Source organism: Saccopteryx leptura, chromosome 1, assembly GCF_036850995.1.
Source record: "Saccopteryx leptura isolate mSacLep1 chromosome 1, mSacLep1_pri_phased_curated, whole genome shotgun sequence".
In the NCBI taxonomy this organism is placed as follows: Eukaryota; Metazoa; Chordata; class Mammalia; order Chiroptera; family Emballonuridae; genus Saccopteryx; species Saccopteryx leptura.
In genome coordinates, this window is record NC_089503.1 from 2,146,110 (window position 1) to 2,163,787 (window position 17,678).

Here is a 17,678-nt window from a genome sequence, read left to right on the forward strand (position 1 = left end):
CCTATCTTCTCGTTTAAAAAGAAAAAAAGAAAAAGCCAGATCTGGTCTCGAAGCAACACATCTCTGGTGCTGTCCATGTCCCAGGGTCCCCACAGACCCTTTTAGTCAGCGTGTGACTATGAAAGGGGGTGACTCATAGATCACAAGGGACAGAATAGAAAGCCCAGGAATAGACCCACAACACGAGCAGTCAGTTGAGTTTTGGCAAAATGTGCAAAGGCGATTCAGTGGAGAAAGGACGTTCTTCCCGGTAGAAGTGAAACACAATACTGAACCAACTGGACATCCACGTGCAAAAAATCCAAACGTGGGCACACGTGCGATCTCACACGTGTGCAAAGAACAGCTCAAAGCCAAGCCATCGACCCACGTGTAAAATACCTAGGAGTGTAAATCCTATGTATCTAGGGAGAGGACGGGGAGCGGCCTGTGGCCTGAGGCCTGAGGACAGCACCAGGCTCCGTCCTCAGCAGTGCCGAGGTCCGGGCGATGAGTCTTCCCCGCGGGAGCTGTCCCGTGCACTGCTGGATATGTGGCAGTAACATCCTCCAGTTGTGAGTATGTGTGTGTGTGTGTGCAGATGAGTGCGAACAGTGACTGTGTGCATGTGTGCATGAGTGCGATGTGTGTCTCTGTATGAGCTTGTATGTGTACGTGTGTGCATGTGCATGCCTGTCTGTGCATGTGCACGCATGTGTCTCTGTTATGTGTGTGCACATGTTTGTGACTTGTGTGACTTTGTGTCTCTGTATGAATGTGTATGTGTGCACGTGTGTATGTGCATGCTTGTGCGTCTGTCCGTGTGTGTGCATGCCACATGTGTATGTGTGTCTCTGTCATGTGTATACCTATGCACACATGCGTGTGTCTATGTACGTGTGTGAGTGCGATGTGTGTGACTGTGTGTGTCTCTGTATGAGTGTGCATCTGTGCATATGTACGCATGTGTATGGGCGTCTGAGTTACGTGTGTATATTCATGTGTCTGTGTCTATGTATGTGTGGGCGCATGCGTGCACGGGTGTCACGTGTGGCTGTACATATCTGTATGTCTGTATGAATGTGACGTGTGTGTCTTTGTGTATGAGTGTCTATGTGTGTCTGTGTCTGTCTGTGTGTGTATGTGAGGGAGAGGGAGGCTCTGGCTGCCAGGCCTGTTCCAAGCAAAGGCCCTGAGGCTGAGGAGAGCAGGGAGGGCCGGGGGAGGGCAGGGCAGGGCAGGGCGGAGGCGGCGGCTGCAGCCTTCAGGTGAAGTGAAGCGGAGAGAGGACGCTGGAATCCACCTCCGGCGGCAGTTGCGCCCACAGCCCTGCCCAGAACAGGTTGGACCTGCAGGAGCACTGCCCGGCTGCACTTGGGGGTGCGGGCATGCTGGTTGGGCGGGGAGGGAACCCAGGGTGGTGGGGGTGGCGGCCCAGGCCTGGCTGAGCCCCTGGTCTGCCTGGGCCAGGCTCAGTCCGTCCCCCTGGGGCCCCACAGGACATGTGAGCCCCCTCCTGGGTGCGCCATCAGCCTCAAGGTTCTCCACGCTACCAGGCTCCCAGCCCCCGCCTCCAGGAAGCCCTCCAGCCCACGCAGCCCACCCAGCCCCCATGTCAGCTCACCTCCCAGTGCCCGCAAGGGCTTCGGAGAAGCTGGGAATCTGGGTACCCCTGACCCCAATCCTGAGACCGTCAGCCGCCACTTCCGCTGTGCGGCCCACAGCCAGGACCTGAAGGAGGGGGGGGCTGCCTGAGGAGGCAGGGTCCGCCCCCCAGGCCCAGCACCTCAGGGGGCTTCCTCCCCGCCGGGCCCCTGAGCTGTCTGACCTCAGACACATGACCTGGCTTCCTCTCTCGTTCACAATTGGCGCCTTCATCCCTTCCGACGACATCCTGCTTCATTCTGAAATGAACATGATTTCAGGGAGCAGAGACAGGACCCCCCTGAATGTCAGCATCCCTGTCAGCCCGACAGAGACAAGAATCTTCACTGGGGGGGTGTCCACCATCCCCCCAACACACACACACACACACTGACCGCCCTGGCTACACTCACACACACACACACACACACACACATACACACTGACCGCCCTGGCTACACACACACACACACACACACACGCACACACACACACACACACACTGACCGCCCTGGCTACACACACACACACACACACACACACACATGCACACACACACACACACACTGACCGCCCTGGCTACACACACACTCACACACACACACACGCACACACACACACACACACTGACCGCCCTGGCTACACACACACACACACACACACACGCACGCGTGCACACACACACACATACACACACACACTGACCGCCCTGGCTACACACACACTCACACACACACACACATACACACACACACTGACCGCCCTGGCTACACACACACTCACACACACTCATACACACACACGCACACGCACGCGCGCACACACACACACACACACACACACTGACCGCCCTGGCTACACACACACTCACACACACACACACACACACACACTGACCGCCCTGGCTACACACACACTCACACACACACACACACACACACTGACCGCCCTGGCTACACTCTCACACACACACACACACACACACTGACTGCTCTGGCTACACACACACTCACACACACACACACTGACCGCCCTGGCTCCCCAGCTCCTTCGGGGGGGGGGGGAAACACCAGCGACTTCCCATCAGCTCCGCTCAGAAGCCCCCACCGCCACCCCGCCAGGGCCACCGTGGAGGCAAAGGCCTCTCACTGTGCGGTGACGGAAGGCAGGACAAGGGCAGAGGCAGGTGTGTCGGGGTCACCTGTCCAGGCAGGGACAGTCCGTACGGTGATCTGGGCGCAGGGTATACAAGTGTGCATGACTTGTGAGCACACCCTCCAGATTCACGATTTTTTTTTTTTTTTATGAGAACTTTATTCCAGGTAACGATTTTTTTACTGATTTTTCTTTTTAGAGAGAGAGAGAAGGGGAGGCAGGGAGGAGAAAGAAGCATCGACTAATAGTATATAGTTGCTTCTCGTACGTGCCTGGACCGGGCAAGCCTGGGGTTTTGAACTGGCGACCGCTCTATCTATCCACTGCGCCACCATGGGTCAGGCCAGATTCACAAATTTTAGGTAAATTCTATCCTCCAACTAGATGACAGGCTGCTTGGCCAGTGTCCCCTCCCAGACCCTCAGATCGTCCAGAGGCATCCCGGGAGGCCCTGGAGGAGAGGAGCCCAGGAGGGCACAGGGTGGCCCATCAGTTTCCAGAGCAGCCTGGCCCTTGAGTGGAGAGTCTACGAGCCTAGACATGGGGTATTTTGTCCAGGGCTCCAAGGTGAGTCCCCAAGGGGCTCCAAGGTGAGACCCCAAAGCCCCGGCTGTACAGCCCCTCTCGGCACCTCCCCCCTCTTCTTCCTGGCCAGGAGACAGCCAGGAAAGTTCCGGGTGTGCTCGTGGGTGGGGCAGGCAGGGCAGGGTCACCAGCATCAGCACAGGTATGTGACCTGCCCCTCTGCGGCCCGTTCCTGCAGGGTAAGGGGCGGCTAGTCCATCTCGTCCGGCCGCTCCTCAGCTGGACACACCCCACCAAGGCCTCTACTGAAACCTCTCAGCCCCCTCCTGCCCGGCTGACGGCTGACCGGGTGCCCGCAGGCCCTGTTCCTCCCTGTTCCCCAGGCAAGGTGGCCCAACCTGAGCCTCCAGGGGACAGCTGGCTTTTCTCCAAAGACTGAGGTCATAGCTCTGAGCCCTAAGGCACTGGACACACATTGTCCCTTCCACCTCTGACATCCCCCACCACCAGCTACCAAAGAACCCCATCCTCCCAGCCCTTCCTAAGGCTCCTACTGTGTCCCCCATCCTTCTAGCCCTTCCTAAGGCTCCTGCTGTGTCCCCAGTGCTCACCACGTCCCTGGGGAGCTGGGCAGGGTGGGAACACACACTGGGCCCGGGATGAGTGGGGCTGGCTGGGCTTGGTGCCCCTTGGTGCCTGCTTCCGTGGCTGGCCCGGCCTTTTTCCCTGTGTCCCCAGACGGAGTTGGGAGGAGGCCCTCGCTGACCTTGCCTGCTGAGAACAGAGTGGGGCAGCCCTGGAGGCTTCCTGGAGGAGAGGTCACCGTGAGATCATGTTGGCACAAAGGTGGCCTAACAGAGCAGTATGGGGGACAGTGTGTAGTGAGATTCATCCTCCTGTAGACAGAGAAGTGGGTGCCAGGAACCCGGGCGGGAAGCCCTGGACAGACAGCTCACCTGACTTCCAGGCTGCAGGGAGCCCACAATCCACCAGACACTCTACATCAGGGGTCCCCAAACTACGGCCCGCGGGCCGCATGCGGCCCCCTGAGGCCATTTATCCGGCCCCCGCCGCACTTCCGGAAGGGGCACCTCTTTCATTGGTGGTCAGTGAGAGGAGCATAGTTCCCATTGAAATACTGGTCAGTTTGTTGATTTAAACTTACTTGTTCTTTATTTTAAATATTGTATTTCTTCCCGTTTTGTTTTTTTACTTTAAAATAAGATATGTGCAGTGTGCGTAGGGATTTGTTCATAGTTTTTTTTTTTATAGTCTGGCCCTCCAACGGTCTGAGGGACAGTGAACTGGCCCACTGTGTAAAAAGTTTGGGGACCCCTGCTCTACACTATTCTCTTGGCCCAGCCCTGGAGGCTCAGCCCGACTGCCTGCAGCACAAGTAGGGAGGGCCTGTTAGAGCTGAGGGGCCGTCAGGGGGGGAGGGAAGCACAGCCCCGGTGCCCGGCCACCCTGCCAAGCCAGCCACCTCTGAGCAGAGATGCCATTCAGTCATTGCACCCCCTCCCTGGACGCCCCGCTCGGCTCTGACCGGCCTGGGGGGCGCCTCCGACACCCTGAGCCTCAGTTTCCACACCTGTCACGTGGGCGCTCTCACCGAGATGGACTGAGCACGCCAGGCCCGCAGCACAGGCCGGGCACCACCAGCGGGGCCGTTAGGACAACGGCCACACAGGCTCGGTGACTTGGCCGGGGCTGGAGAGGTCAGGTCCGCCCCGCCACACTGACGCGGGCACCGTGCAGCATGGGGACCAGCCCCTCTGATAGGAGGTCTGTCGGAGGGGGGAGGATGGGGGGGTGCAGGGGGCGTCAGGGAAGAGGAGCCACGAGGCCCCTGAAGGACCTGGCCAGGGCCAGGGGGGACGGGCAGGACCCAGGACGGGTGACATGGGCGAACCAGGTCCAGCTCAGATCTCTTTAATCCTTGTGTGCGTGCGTGCGAGAGCGGTCAACAGGGCCCCTCTTCAACCCTCCGGCCAGCCTCCCTGCCCACAAAAGGCATTCAAATGAGAGACAAATACCTGAGCTGGAGAGGCAGCGGCCAGGCCCAGCCCCCAGCCCCCTCAGGCCCTCATTTGGGTATTAATTGGATTTCACTTAGAGATTTGCATGCTTATCAACGCTGGCAAGGGCCAGGGGAGCTGGGGACGGGGACGGATGGAGCCCCGGGCTTTTAGGCAAATGCCAGGTGGGGAGGGAGGTTCAGAGCACGGGGTGGAGGCTGGCACCGGCTCCTCCTCACCAACATCAGGACGGGTAACCTGAGCTGGGGTGGGGCGGGGCGGGGGGGGGGGGGGAGGAGGCCGCTACCTTGGGGTCTGAGCTATGCCCAGGACACAGAGACGAGCTGCTCAGGCCCGGACCACACAGGGCCCAGTGGGACGAGCAGGAAGAGGACAACAGGTCCTGCAGACAGAGCTCTGAGGCCAACCTCCCCGTGACACGGACTCCCGACGGACAGCAGCCCCTTCCTGGGTTGTCACACGATGTCACAGGGAGAGGATACAGATGGGAGCCTGTCCCACACTTCTGGGCTCGTTGGGGTCCCAGCGGGAAAGGCATCTTGTCCATGGGCCATTCAGGGACCCAGGCCTCTGTGTCCTCAGCAATGTTCACCCTTCTGAGTGGCCTGTGGCCTCTCGCTGAGTGGCTTACACCCCCCTCCGCCCCGAGTGGGGGTGGGAGAGGACAGTGCTTACTCGTAGAGTAAAGCTGACAGTAGGGAAGCTGAAGGTGGGGTCCCCCGGGCTGGGCCTCCTGGAAAGCTGTTATGTGTCGAATTGTGTCCCTACCCCCAAATTCATATGGCGGAGACCTGACCCCCCGACACACACACCTCAGACCGTGTGTGGAAACAGTGTCCTTGCAGAGAGGATCAAGTCACAGTGAGGTCATCCGTGGGAGCCCTAATCCTGTGTGGCGGGTGTCCTTATAAAAGGGGGGAACTGGGACGCAGACACCCAGGGAGAAGACTGGACCTCCAGGACCAGGGACGACAGACACCAGCCACCCAAGCCCCCAGCTCTGCTGCTGTGGGCAGCCTCTCCAGCCATCCCGGGGTTCCCGGCTCTCGCGGTGACTCTGCCCAGACCACCTTGAGTACATTCACTCTGGGTCTGGTTTGCCTAGATTCCTGTGGAGAAAGGGCTTTGCGGACGGCAGGGGGGCAGGCAGGACCTGGCTCAGAGCCCTGGCTGGCCCCCTCTGCCCTGGCCCACCACGACCCAGGGGCCCGGCCATCTGCACTGGGCTGGGTGAGCTGAGCAGGCATGCGCCCTGTTTCTCCCTCCACCTGGCGTGTGGCCTTGGGTGGCGGCTGCTCTGGGGTGCTGACCGAGTGACCCCCTCCCAGCAGGCCCCCTCCCTGCCTCTGGGAAGCTGGAAGTTCAGAGCTCTGGTGACAAAGGCCTATTTCCATGTGTAAAGGGGCTGGGGGTGGCAGCCTCAGCGGGGGGCACTGCTGGGGGCAAGGTGGGCGGGCTGATGGCAGTTCCCTGTGGCATTCAGGGGCCCCCCTGGTTGACTGATTTGCCCCATTAATCACAACCAGCAGCTGGGGGCCGGGTGGGGCTTCTGGGAGTACCAGGCAAGAGCCCCTGGGGGCCCCGCAGGTGGGGGGGGGGGTCGGGCCATGGCTCACAGACGTTCCTCCGTCCGTCCCTCTCTGTCCTTCAGCCCTGGCCGCGGAGAAGCCTGGGCAGCGGGCAGAGCTCCTGGGCCCCCCGTCCAGCTCCTGGGGCTGGGGCCTCCGGTGGCCTGAGCCGGTGGCCTGGCTTCTCTCTCAGTCGCTCAGTGCTGACAGACCCTCTATTTCCTGCTCCGCGCAGAAGGCCGGACATAAGGGGCCCCTCCCGGCTGGCATGAAGGAAAGTGTGGTGGGCTTCAGCTCAGCCTCGGTGTCTCCGAACCCTGCTCACCTGCGGTACCGGTGGTCCTCGGCTCCTCACTGAGGCCGCCTGGGCCTGGAAGTGGGAACGAGACCCCTCAGAGGGGCTGGACTCCGGGGGGGGGGGAATCTGTCCCCACTGCCGTCATTCCCCTCAGACACCGGCCCTGAGGGGTCACCTGACCCACGCCCTGTGTTGATGGGAGTAAACCCTGAGCCCCGCCCCCGCCCAGCCACCACAGCCCCACGGGGAGTCCCCCCCACCTGTATCGCTGGGGAGAGGGTCAGGAGCCCTGGCTGACCCTCAGCAGTAGGCCTCTGCCCTCCCCCCCCCCCCAGTCTCCATCCCTCCCCGGGGTCGGGACACCTGGCGGAACTGAAGCATGGGGGGACAGTCAGGTGTTGGCTGGTCGGTGGGTGTGAGGCCAACAGTCCCTGCACTTCGTCCAGGACCCACGACATGCCAGGCCCTCGGGGCGGCCACCTGCATGACCGCCCTCCCAAGCCCTCTGGGCCGCACACGACTGCCACCCCACCTACGGCCAGAAGGAGAGTGGACGGCCCCTCCCCTGGCCTGCATGCCCCCCCACACCCCCCCCCCAGGGGAGGCAGATCTCAGGTCCAGCCCTAGCCAGCGGTCCGCAGCGAATCTGCCTCTGGACACAGCTGTGCTGCCCACGGTCCCCACCAGGAGTGTGGTGAGCACGTGACCCGGGCCCTGCAGCCTGCCTGCTCTGTCCCCTTCACGGAGAGCGGGCGTGCCTGCCTGCTCCCATTCCGGGCACCCCTTCGGTGGAGCAGAGGTCAGTGTTGGCCACCTCTCCACGCGGCTCCCCCAGCCCCCAGCTCTGGGGGCAGCCTGGGAGGGGTGGGGTTCTTCAGACACACAGGCCCCGCGCTGGGCGGACCCGCGCAGAGTCGGACACTTTTGATCCCGTCTGGAGCTCTGACCTTCGCCTGTGACCGTGTGCTCGCTGTGTAGAGGTCAATGGGACAGTGGAGCAATGGGTGAGCGGAGGGGACACCCGCCGAGTCCACCCCTTCCACAAGGAGCACACGTGGACCCACGACGGGGGGGGGGGGGAGGTGGCCACATCCTCAACCCAGCAAGCAGGCGTAATCCACTCCCAACCGGGACGCGCCTGAAAGGCAGAGAGATATTACAAACAAGAATGCCCGCTCTAGGAAGCCGTCTCTTCTCTTCCTCGTCTGACTTTCCAGCCTGAGCCATCCACCCACGTGGGATAAGACATCGCCCCGGACCGGGGACAGACGCTGCACCACGGCCGAGGGGACCGCAGTAAAGGTGGACACGCGTGGCAGGCGTGACGTGAAGACAGCCGTGCCAGCTCCGGGCACCGTTTCCTCTGTTCTGGTGACAACAGAACAGGCGTGCCCGCGGAGTCACGCGCGAGGCAGGGGACGGCGTCATCTCTGCAACGCCGCGTGGAAGGCAGACGCGCTGGGATCTGCGCTGACTTGGACTGCTCCGCCCGTACGACACCCGAGCTGGAGCCTGCGCTAACGTTTCCGCTGTCCACTTGACGCAGCACGGCCTTCGACGGCAAGTTTAAAACACCGACATCAAGACCAAGGCCATGGGGGCATAAGGGAAGAGATTTTCCATTTCTCCCAGTTTTTGAACAAGGGGCCCCACGAAGTATGAACTTGAGCAAAGAGAAGAGCCCGTGCCGGAACTTGTTTTCCCCAAAGCGCTTGGAGACCCTCGGGCGGATGGGCAGGGAGGCTGCAAGCGCCCCCCTCCCCTAATTTGAAACCACAGACAGAATGAGCAGTCCCAGGAGCCAGTGAGACTCCCTCCAGTGGGCGTGGGTGGGTTGGTGTCCCCCAGGAGGCCGTGGGGCTGTCCTGAAACAAGCAGGAACCACTCATGGCACAGCTTCCGGTGCAGGCCTGATGGGCCCTACTCAGGATCAGCTGCTGTATCCCTGAGGTCCAGTGTGGCCAACCACGGCCAGACTGACCGACGGACTCAGGGGTTGTGCCCATGTCCTCCGCTAGGACCAGAGCTCCAGGAGGGCCAGGGTCTCCCTTTCGCACAAGGTCGTGTCTCAGTTCCTGGTACAGATGTCGGGAGGAATGCGTGTGGCACTGGAGAGCCTGGGTAAGGCAAGCCTGGACGGCTGGACCTCTGTGGCTGTCCTGGCCTCTGATGGGGCAGCCCTGTGTCCACGTAGCCCCCCAACACGGACAAGCCAAGGAGGACACATCTGCTCTCTGACGTGTTCGGGACAGAGCGACTGGGGGTGTGTGTTGGCCACGGAGACTCCAGGACAGCAAAGCAGGGTTCCTCGGGGCCTGTGCTGTGCACAGACAAGAACAAAGCACCCCGAGCAGCCCCCGGGCTGTGCCACCTGCTCCCACCCACCCAGCTCTGCCCCATCCGGAGTCCTGCAGGTCTCACTCTGTGGATTCACTATAATAATAATAATAACCCCTGGCCCCTCCCAGCCTCACCCTGAGACCGAGAGCACCATTCCCCCATCTCATAGATTGGGGTTTCCCAAGGTCCCTGACCTAACCCCACCCTCCAGCTCCGGGTCACCTTCCATCTGGAATCAGCTTCCACATGGGGACAAGGCCCAGACCACAGGCTCCCAGCAGAGCCAGCAGGACACCGGGGCCAGGTAGGGACCCGTCCAGGTGTGCTGATCCACAGGACAGCCTACCACAGAGTCAGACACCTTTGATGCCATCCTGAGCTCTGACTTTCGCCTGTGACCCTGTGCTCGCTGTGTAGAGGTCAATGGGACAGTGGAGCAATGGGTGAGTAGAGGGGACACCCGCCAGACCGAGTCCACCCCTTAAACAAGGAGCACACGTGGACCCACGATGCGGGGGAAGGTGGCCACGTCCTCAACCCAACAAGCAGGATAGCCGCTAGGGAGCCCCACCCTCTGGAAGAGGGACTTAGGAATGTGTCCACCATGTCTGAGCCCCGTGACCCCTCATCTCTGGGAGCCTCCGTTTCCAGTTCTGAGAAGTGGGGGCCTGATTGGCTCTCAGTCATTGACCCTGCAGGGAGCTCTTTAACTTAGGACAGCAGGCGGGCTGATGTGCCCAGGAGACACACCTGTGGTCCTGGCTGGTCACCAACCACAGCCCTGTCCCCTCTCAAACGTGTCCTCGCTTGGACAACCGGTGACCCTGTCATAGTGTGAGTGTTCTCTGACAGGATGCAGTCACGGGGACACAAGACACTCTCCAAAGTGCAGGAACCAAAACGGAGTGGTCACCTGATCACACATCTGCTTCTGACCACCCCCACCCCCGCTCCGCCAATGCCCAAGAAAATACAGGCACAGCCAGGCGATCAGTAAAGCCCAGAAGGTGCTGTCGGCAACACCCAGGACACGGGAAACAGCGCGGGACACACATGGTCCCATTTCTTCAATTCAGAAACACGTACAAGAGGCTCAACAGGCCCACGAAGCAAATTCTATGTGTGGCCCCGGGGCTGGGTCCCCAGTCTATCCAAACCTACTGTGACACCGCTACGACAATCAGAAGGCCCGTGCCACTGGCTGGGCATCTGAGGAAACGAAGAAATGGATATCCACGTCGAGGAGAGTGGTGTTGGGGTTTCCTTTGGAGAATTTACAGATGTAACCGTGTGGTGTCTGGGATTTGCTTCAAAACCACATGTGGGTGGGCCCTGGCCGGTAAGCTTAGTGGTAAAGCATCAGTCAGGCGTGCAGGAGTCCCGGGTTCGATTCCCGGCCAGGGCACACAGGAGAGGCGCCCATCTGCTTCTCCACCCCTCCCCCTCTCCTTCCTCTCTGTCTCTCTCTCTTCCCCTCCTGCAGCCAAGGCTCCATTGGAGCAAAGTTGGCCCAGGCTCTGAGGACGGCTCCATGGCCTCCGCCTCAGGCGCTAGAATGGCTCTGGCTGCAATGGAGCAATGCCCCAGATGGGCAGAGCATCGCCCCCTAATGGGCTTGCCGGGTGGATCCCAGTTGGGCACATGTGGGAGTCTGTCTGACTGCCTCCCTGCTTCTGACTTCGAGGGGAAAGGAGAAAAATACACAAAAAAATAAAAACCGCATGTGGGTGGGCCCTGGGCACATATCAGTAATTCTCAACGCCGGTGATGGAGGCTTCTCCAGCCTAGTGGGGTGAACAAGGACCAGCCTTCCCACTGACTCAGAGACGCTGCCTATGGGCTGGCTCTCTTGTCCCTGCTAGGTCTCGGCTCCATGAGGACAGGGGTTCCCACCGGCACGGTGACGCGTCCTGAGTGTAGAGAGGCGTGTCCCAGAAAGTCTCAGAACTTCTCCCTCTGTTTGGAATTCCCCATCGTAGAGAAGGCGAGAGTTTCCCCCTCAGCACAGTGGCCGCTGTGGCTGTCACCGCAGGAAGACTGACCCTTTCTCCCACCCGGCCCCATTCCCCCAGACTTTCTCCCCCAAACCCACGTATGATCCCACCCTGCCCACCACCACTTTGCGTCCAGGCATCTTCCTGGGGTCCAGGTAGGGAGCTGCAGGACAGCCCGATCCTGTGGCTCAGGGAGGTGCCTGGGAGAAGACTGTGGGGTGACTGCACAGGGCATGCCCCCCTCTGTCCCCTGGAGGCCAGTTCACTCAGCCCTGCAGCCCCAAGCCACAGGCAGTGGGCTGACCCCCTCCCCACCAGCCCACAGACTCCAGGCACCCTGTCACCATGGTTACCCAGAAGCCATCTGCTCTCTGCCCGCCTCCCAGGGTTCCAACAGCTTTGACCCAACCACTCCCTGCTGAAGGGGTGCCTTCAGTCTCTTAAAACAACCTGGGGGATCCCCATCAGCCCTGCCCCCACCCCGGCAATAAAAGAGAGCTTTGAGCACAGCCTAGACTTCAAAGCTACCGAGGCCCAGGTCAAAGGTAGAGCTGAGTCATCTCTGCGCGGGCCCTCTGAGCTGGGGGGGTGTCAGGGTCCAGTGTCTGTGGGGGGCTGTCTTGTCCTGGTCCAGGGTGGCTCTCATGGTGCCCATAAAGGATGTGGCCAGGGCCTTGCTGTGCCATCAAGGCTCCTGCAGACTGTACCACAGGTGCGGGCTGGGGCTAAAGGCACTGTGGCCGGGAGCCTAAAACGGGGTGCCAGACGCATCTCCCTCAGTCTTCTTCCAGCCCCACAGGGTGGCTCTGCTGTCACCCCCACCTGCAGGTTGAGCAACTGGTCCAGGGTCACCCAGTAGGAAGTGGAGAGAGAGCTGAACCCGGGCAGCCTGGACCCTGACCCAGGCTGGGCTGTCAGGTCAGACCTCCCTGGGCTATCTTCCACCTGGCCTTTCCCTAGAGACCCCCGAGTCGGTCAGCAGCCTCCAGACCTCGGCTCCCCAGCTATGGAGCAGCCCTGCCCGGACCACCCGCCAGCCTGCTGACACAGGCAGGAAGCCCTCAAGCCTCCCAAGGCGCCTGCGTGTCTTCGGCACAAGCTGGCCTCCCAGACCTCATACCTCTTCTACCCTACAGAGGAGAGGGCACGGTTCTGGGGATAAGTGACCAGAGGCACCAGACCTGCAGGGGCCGGAGTTTGGGCCATTACCCTCCCAGCCATGCCCAGCTAACCCTCACCCGGGAAATGGGGGGGGGGCCTGAGGGTTTGGAGACAGCATCCCCAACACCACTGATACATACCACTGGTTTATTTACAAAGTCCACCTTCCCCAAACAGGGTTTCCAACACAGGTCCCTCCCCAGCCGGAGAGCTGCCCTGCCTCAACCCAGTGCCACACGGGGACTCCCTCCAGGGACCCTGTCCCCTCCAGGGCTGCAGTGTCCAGATTTTTTGCCTAAGTTGGAAAATTCCAGGTTGTGGGGGTGAGGTGTGTGTGTGTGTGTGTGGGAGGGGTAAACAATCTTTATTGTGTTCCGAGGTAAGGAGTCTTTGTATAAAAATAAGTTTCCATGTTGCCAGTGTCCCTGGGCTGCTCTGTTAACATATAAAAAGTAAATGATCTGTGTCATAAAAAAAAAAAAAATCGTCTTCCTTCAGGGAAACCTCTTGAGTGTTGGTGCCCTGGCTCCATCCCAGTGGAGATCCTGGCGGCCCAGCGGAGAAGGAAGCTGCCACCCAGGCGAGGTCTGCCGGGTCCCGTTTCAAACTGGCATGTGGTCAGGCTGGACGTCCGGGGCGCGTCGGTGGGTGGCTTGGCCCGCCAGGCTGCAGGGACGGACGGAGACGCAGGCCATAGTCCACCGTGCTGACTCCCAGGTGGTGAGCGCGTTCGCCCCGTGGCATCCAAAGCTAAGGTGCTGAAAGGCGGGGCGAGGGGGGGGAACAGGAGCGCGCGTTAGTGCGGGGTCCAGCCCTGCCTCCACCTCCCACCAGCGAAGGCGGCAGCTTCGTTTGTTCGCTTGGTTTTGGAGCTCGAGTCCCTGGGTGCCTCGGCTGCGGCCCATGCCAGGGCGGGGGGCGGGGCAGCGCTCCAGCCGCAATGAGTCAGGGCTCCGCACCGACGACTCATTTCTGCCACCCAGCCCGGGCACGCGATTTGCAATGCAAAGTCACCCCGCCTGCTAGCACCCTAATCTGCCCCAGGATCCGCTTGCACTCCGGGGCCTCACCCGCCCGAAGCTGCTCCCCTCCCCGCGCGCCCCAACACCCGGTCTCCTCCTCCCCACTCAGCAGCGGAGCAGCGAAAGGAAGTTTTGCAATCCCGGACAAACAAACGCTGGTCTTGCACAGGCTTGAAAAAGTTGGGGGAAAATGAAGAGTGAGCGAAATCGAAGCTATCCCCGGGCCTGGCGCTCGTCTACCCCACCGCGCTGCGCCGCTCCGGCCTCCGAACCCCCTCTTCCCCGCCGCCCGGTGGTTACCTCGCGGGGCGGGGCTCTCAGTAGCCCCCTAACCAGCTAGAGAAGTCGAGCAGCTCGCGCTCCGCGGGGCTCAGCGCGGCCTCGCAGCCGCTGTCCTCGGACGAGTAGGCGGAACGCGGGGAACCAGGCTCCGAGCTACCACCGCGGCCCGGGGACGAAGAAGCACAGGAAGGCGAGGCAGTGTCCGCGGGGGTCCCGGGCGGCTCGCAGGACACTGGGGGCCGTGCGGCTGGGGCCAGCAGCCCCCCAGCCAGCGCGGCGCGCACTGTGTCGTGCTCGGCCAGCAGGCGCTGCAGCGCTCCGATATACTCCACCGCCGAGCGCAGCGTCTCCACCTTGCTCAGCTTCTTGCTGGCGCCGCCGTGCGGCACGTGCTGCCGCAGCGCCTGGAACCCCAAATTCACCAACTTCACACGGTTGCGCTCGCGCTCGTTGCGCCGCGCCACGGCCGCTGCACCAACTCCGGTCTCCTCGGCGCACGGCCGCCGCCGCCGGCTACAGCGCAATAGCTCTGGGGACGCGGGTCGCCGCCGAGAGGCGCAGCCGCCCGAGACGCCAGGTGCGGAAGGCGCGGACCCCGGCAGCGCGCCGCTGTCCATCGCACCCGCATCCACTCGCCCGGAGCCTCCTCCGAGCCCCCGCACGCCGCAGGAAGGTGCAGGCAGAGGAACAGGGGCGGTGGGACGACGGCCACACCCCAAGGGGGCCTGTGGCGCTCTGCCGCTGAGCGACTTTCCAGGGTACGCGTCCCAAGTCTTCTGGGGTCCGCGGCAGTGAGGCGCCAGAGGCCAAGAGATGGCGGCCCGTGCGCGCTGTGGAGCGTGGGGCGCTCGTGTCCCGCGCGTGCAGTCGGACGCTCCCCAGGTCTTCCCGACGTGGCGCAGGCGGCTGGTTTTTAAATGTATAGATAACCCTCCTCCGCGCCGCCGCCGCCTCCTTTCTCACGCCCTCCTCTTGCCTCGCCCTCCCGCCACGCTTCGCCCTCCCCCTTGCACTCACAAGCTGCACAGGCTAAACCGGGAGCGCGCCCCCCACCCCATCCCCAGGGCATAATCCGCAGGTCCCCGGTGCGCCCACCCCCCAGATGCAGTCCGCAGTTGCCCAGTGGGACCCCGCTCACAGCAGGCGCTCTGTGCGCCCCTCAAGACGCAGTACGCAGGTCCCCTGTGTACCCCCTCACCTCCTGGCACTGTCAACAGGTCTCTGATGCGACCCCCGCTGCCCAAGAGCAGTCTACACGTCTGCTACAGTCTGGTACCCCTACCCCCGCGCGCAGCCCGCTAGTCCCGGGAGTTGCCAGTCATCCGCACGCGCAGCGCGCGCGGTGGAAAGGAGGGCGTGGTCGCTGAGGCTGCACAGATGTCCCAAAGGCGCGCGAGACCCCCGGGGGCAGCACGCGCCGCGCCGCCCGCACCCGCGCCCCGCCCCGCTGAGGCCGAGGGGCGGAGGCCGGGGTCTCAGCCAATCGCGGGCCGCCGCTTCGGCCAATAGTGGCGGGCACGGCCCCACGCCCGACACCCAGGAGGAAGCGCGTACGCTCGGCGCGTGGCTCCCGGGAAGTTCTCTGACAAAGCTTTGCTCCCTTTCGGCCCCACCCGGCCCCTCCCCCCGCGGTAGGGGGACGCGCACCCCACTCACACCTGTTCCCCAGCCCGCTCCCCACTTGTGATTTCTCCACCCGGAATGAGAGGAGGGCCATGAGCCCTTCGGGTAGGGTGGTGCTTGAGTAGTTGAGACGCGGCTCGCTGGGGTGGGGGTTTAGGTTCCTGGAGCGCCTTTCCCCCAGCCTCTAACGCACACTCTCTGCCCGTGGTCTCCACGTGCCCTGGACCTTAGGGAGCCTGGAAGGGGAGGGCCTGGAGGTTCGCGCCGACCGCTTCCGACCTGGGGCGGCCGTCCACCATTCCCCCGCGCCCGCAGCTCCCTGCCGGTCCCATATCCCCTCCTCCCCAAATCTTCCTGCCTTCCGGGTCCCGTTCGCTCCTGCCCTTCACCTGTCAGTGTCTCCCAGCTCTTGGCCCTCGCTCCATTTTCCTCAGTGCCGCCCCTCTTGGCCTCAGCTACCCACCCCTGGCTGGGACCACCCTCTCCCACCTGCCCTGAGGGCACTGAAATTGGGCCGGTAGGGGTAGGTAGGTCGCTGGGGCGACACCCTTTCTAGCCAGCGCCAGCGGCAGGCTGGGTCCCTAAGGGAAGCAGGAGGTCAAGCGTTTTTTTCTCCTTGACGCCTGGGGGCAAGTTTCGAGGTCTGAGGAGACCGGGACTGTAGAAGTGTGCAGAATGCGCCTTTAATGGAAGCGTTTTGTCCTGCCCCCCGGCCAGGAATACCAGCCTAGAGGCTGTGCCCGGAGGAGGTCAGAGCTGCACGGTTTCCCCCAGGGTGGGCAGACCCTCCTACGCCAGGGCCTCTGGGGTGGAGGGATGCGGCAGACCCACCTGTTCTAGCAGAGGGAGGCCCATGGCCCCTCCCCATGGAGCCGAGGGCACAGGGCAACCAGAAAGTTATTTACTGCCGGCCTTGTGTCCACTGGCCTCTGTCTGGTTTCTGTCTCCCTGCAGGATTCTCCTGGCAAATCGCCTTGGCCTACCTGCTTGGAAAGTGACCTGGAGGCTAGCCTAGCACCAGGCAGGCCTGGGACCCCATTTAGCTCCAGAGGACACTGAGTCAGAGAGGAGAACCTCAGAAATCTGTCCACCGGCACGCCTCTGTCCAGTGGCGCGATCCAGGCAGAAAGGGGGGTCCCGACTCTGAACCCAGGTGACCTGACCTTCCTCCCCGGCCTGGGCAGAAGCTCGGCTCTCCTCTGCATTCACTCCCTGGACAGAGAGAGGCCCCTGACCCTCCCTAAAGGACCTTGGGCACACGTCAGCCAGAGATGAAGCTGCCTGACCTCCCTTCTGTGTCCACAGCGAGGGAGGGGGCCGGAAAAGTCCCCGAGTGCTATGGACAGGGCCTCGATGATCCTGGCCTGGAGGTCTGCTTGGCCTGGAGGTCCTGGAGACCCTCAGTATCTATTGCCACGAAACGGGCCACCCGGCTTTAATTCTAGTGGCTTTAATTATGACTCGCTGTGTTCTGAGGATTCCACGGGTTGGTGGGTTGTGTCCCTACGGGTTTGGCCCCGTGCACTTCTGCGGCTGCATTCGTCTGGGGAGACAGTTTGGGGAACAGCAGGACAGCCAGGAGGTAGGGGCTACCTCTCCACGTGGTTCGTCCTGCACGTGGCCACTGGGTTCCGGAACGGAGACCCTTGAGGGACTTAGTCGGGTCTCGGAGACAGAGCCACGGGATGTGCGGAGAGAGAGTCATCATGAAGAATTAGTGACGCCAATACCAGGCGATGATGGGGCCGGGGGAGTCCCAGGCTCTGCCGCCTTGATGGCCGGAGACCCAGGACAGCCAGTGGTGGGGGTCAGTCCAGTCTGCAGCCGGAGCACCCGGAAGGCCGCAGGAAAGATGGGGTGTTCATCCTTCCTCCACCAGGGGTTCTGTCCAGGCCTCGGGGGACTGGATGAGCCCCAGCCCCACCACCCACACTGAGAGGGGCACCTGCTTCATCAGAGTCTGCCCACTCAAACGCTAATTCATCCAAACACCTTCAGAATAACGTTTAACGGGGGGGGGGGCACCCGTGGCAACCCACTCACGTGAA

General features: G+C 62.1%; 1 protein-coding gene across 1 annotated transcript; it reads right to left on the bottom strand.

The window, feature by feature from the left end:
- Positions 1-12,836: 12,836 nt before the first annotated feature.
- On the bottom strand, positions 12,837-14,949 carry ASCL2 (achaete-scute family bHLH transcription factor 2). The gene is made up of 2 exons (XM_066377575.1): positions 14,026-14,949; positions 12,837-13,461 (listed from the first exon to the last, which is right to left on the bottom strand). Exon 1 carries the CDS (start codon positions 14,622-14,624, stop codon positions 14,043-14,045), a length of 582 nt encoding a protein of 193 aa, XP_066233672.1. The 5' UTR covers positions 14,625-14,949; the 3' UTR covers positions 12,837-13,461; positions 14,026-14,042.
- Positions 14,950-17,678: the final 2,729 nt, after the last annotated feature.

Bases quoted from the DNA above. Each gene is read 5' to 3' on its own strand.
- ASCL2 (XM_066377575.1), bottom strand. From the start codon at position 14,624: ATGGACAGCGGCGCGCTGCCGGGGTCCGCGCCTTCCGCACCTGGCGTC.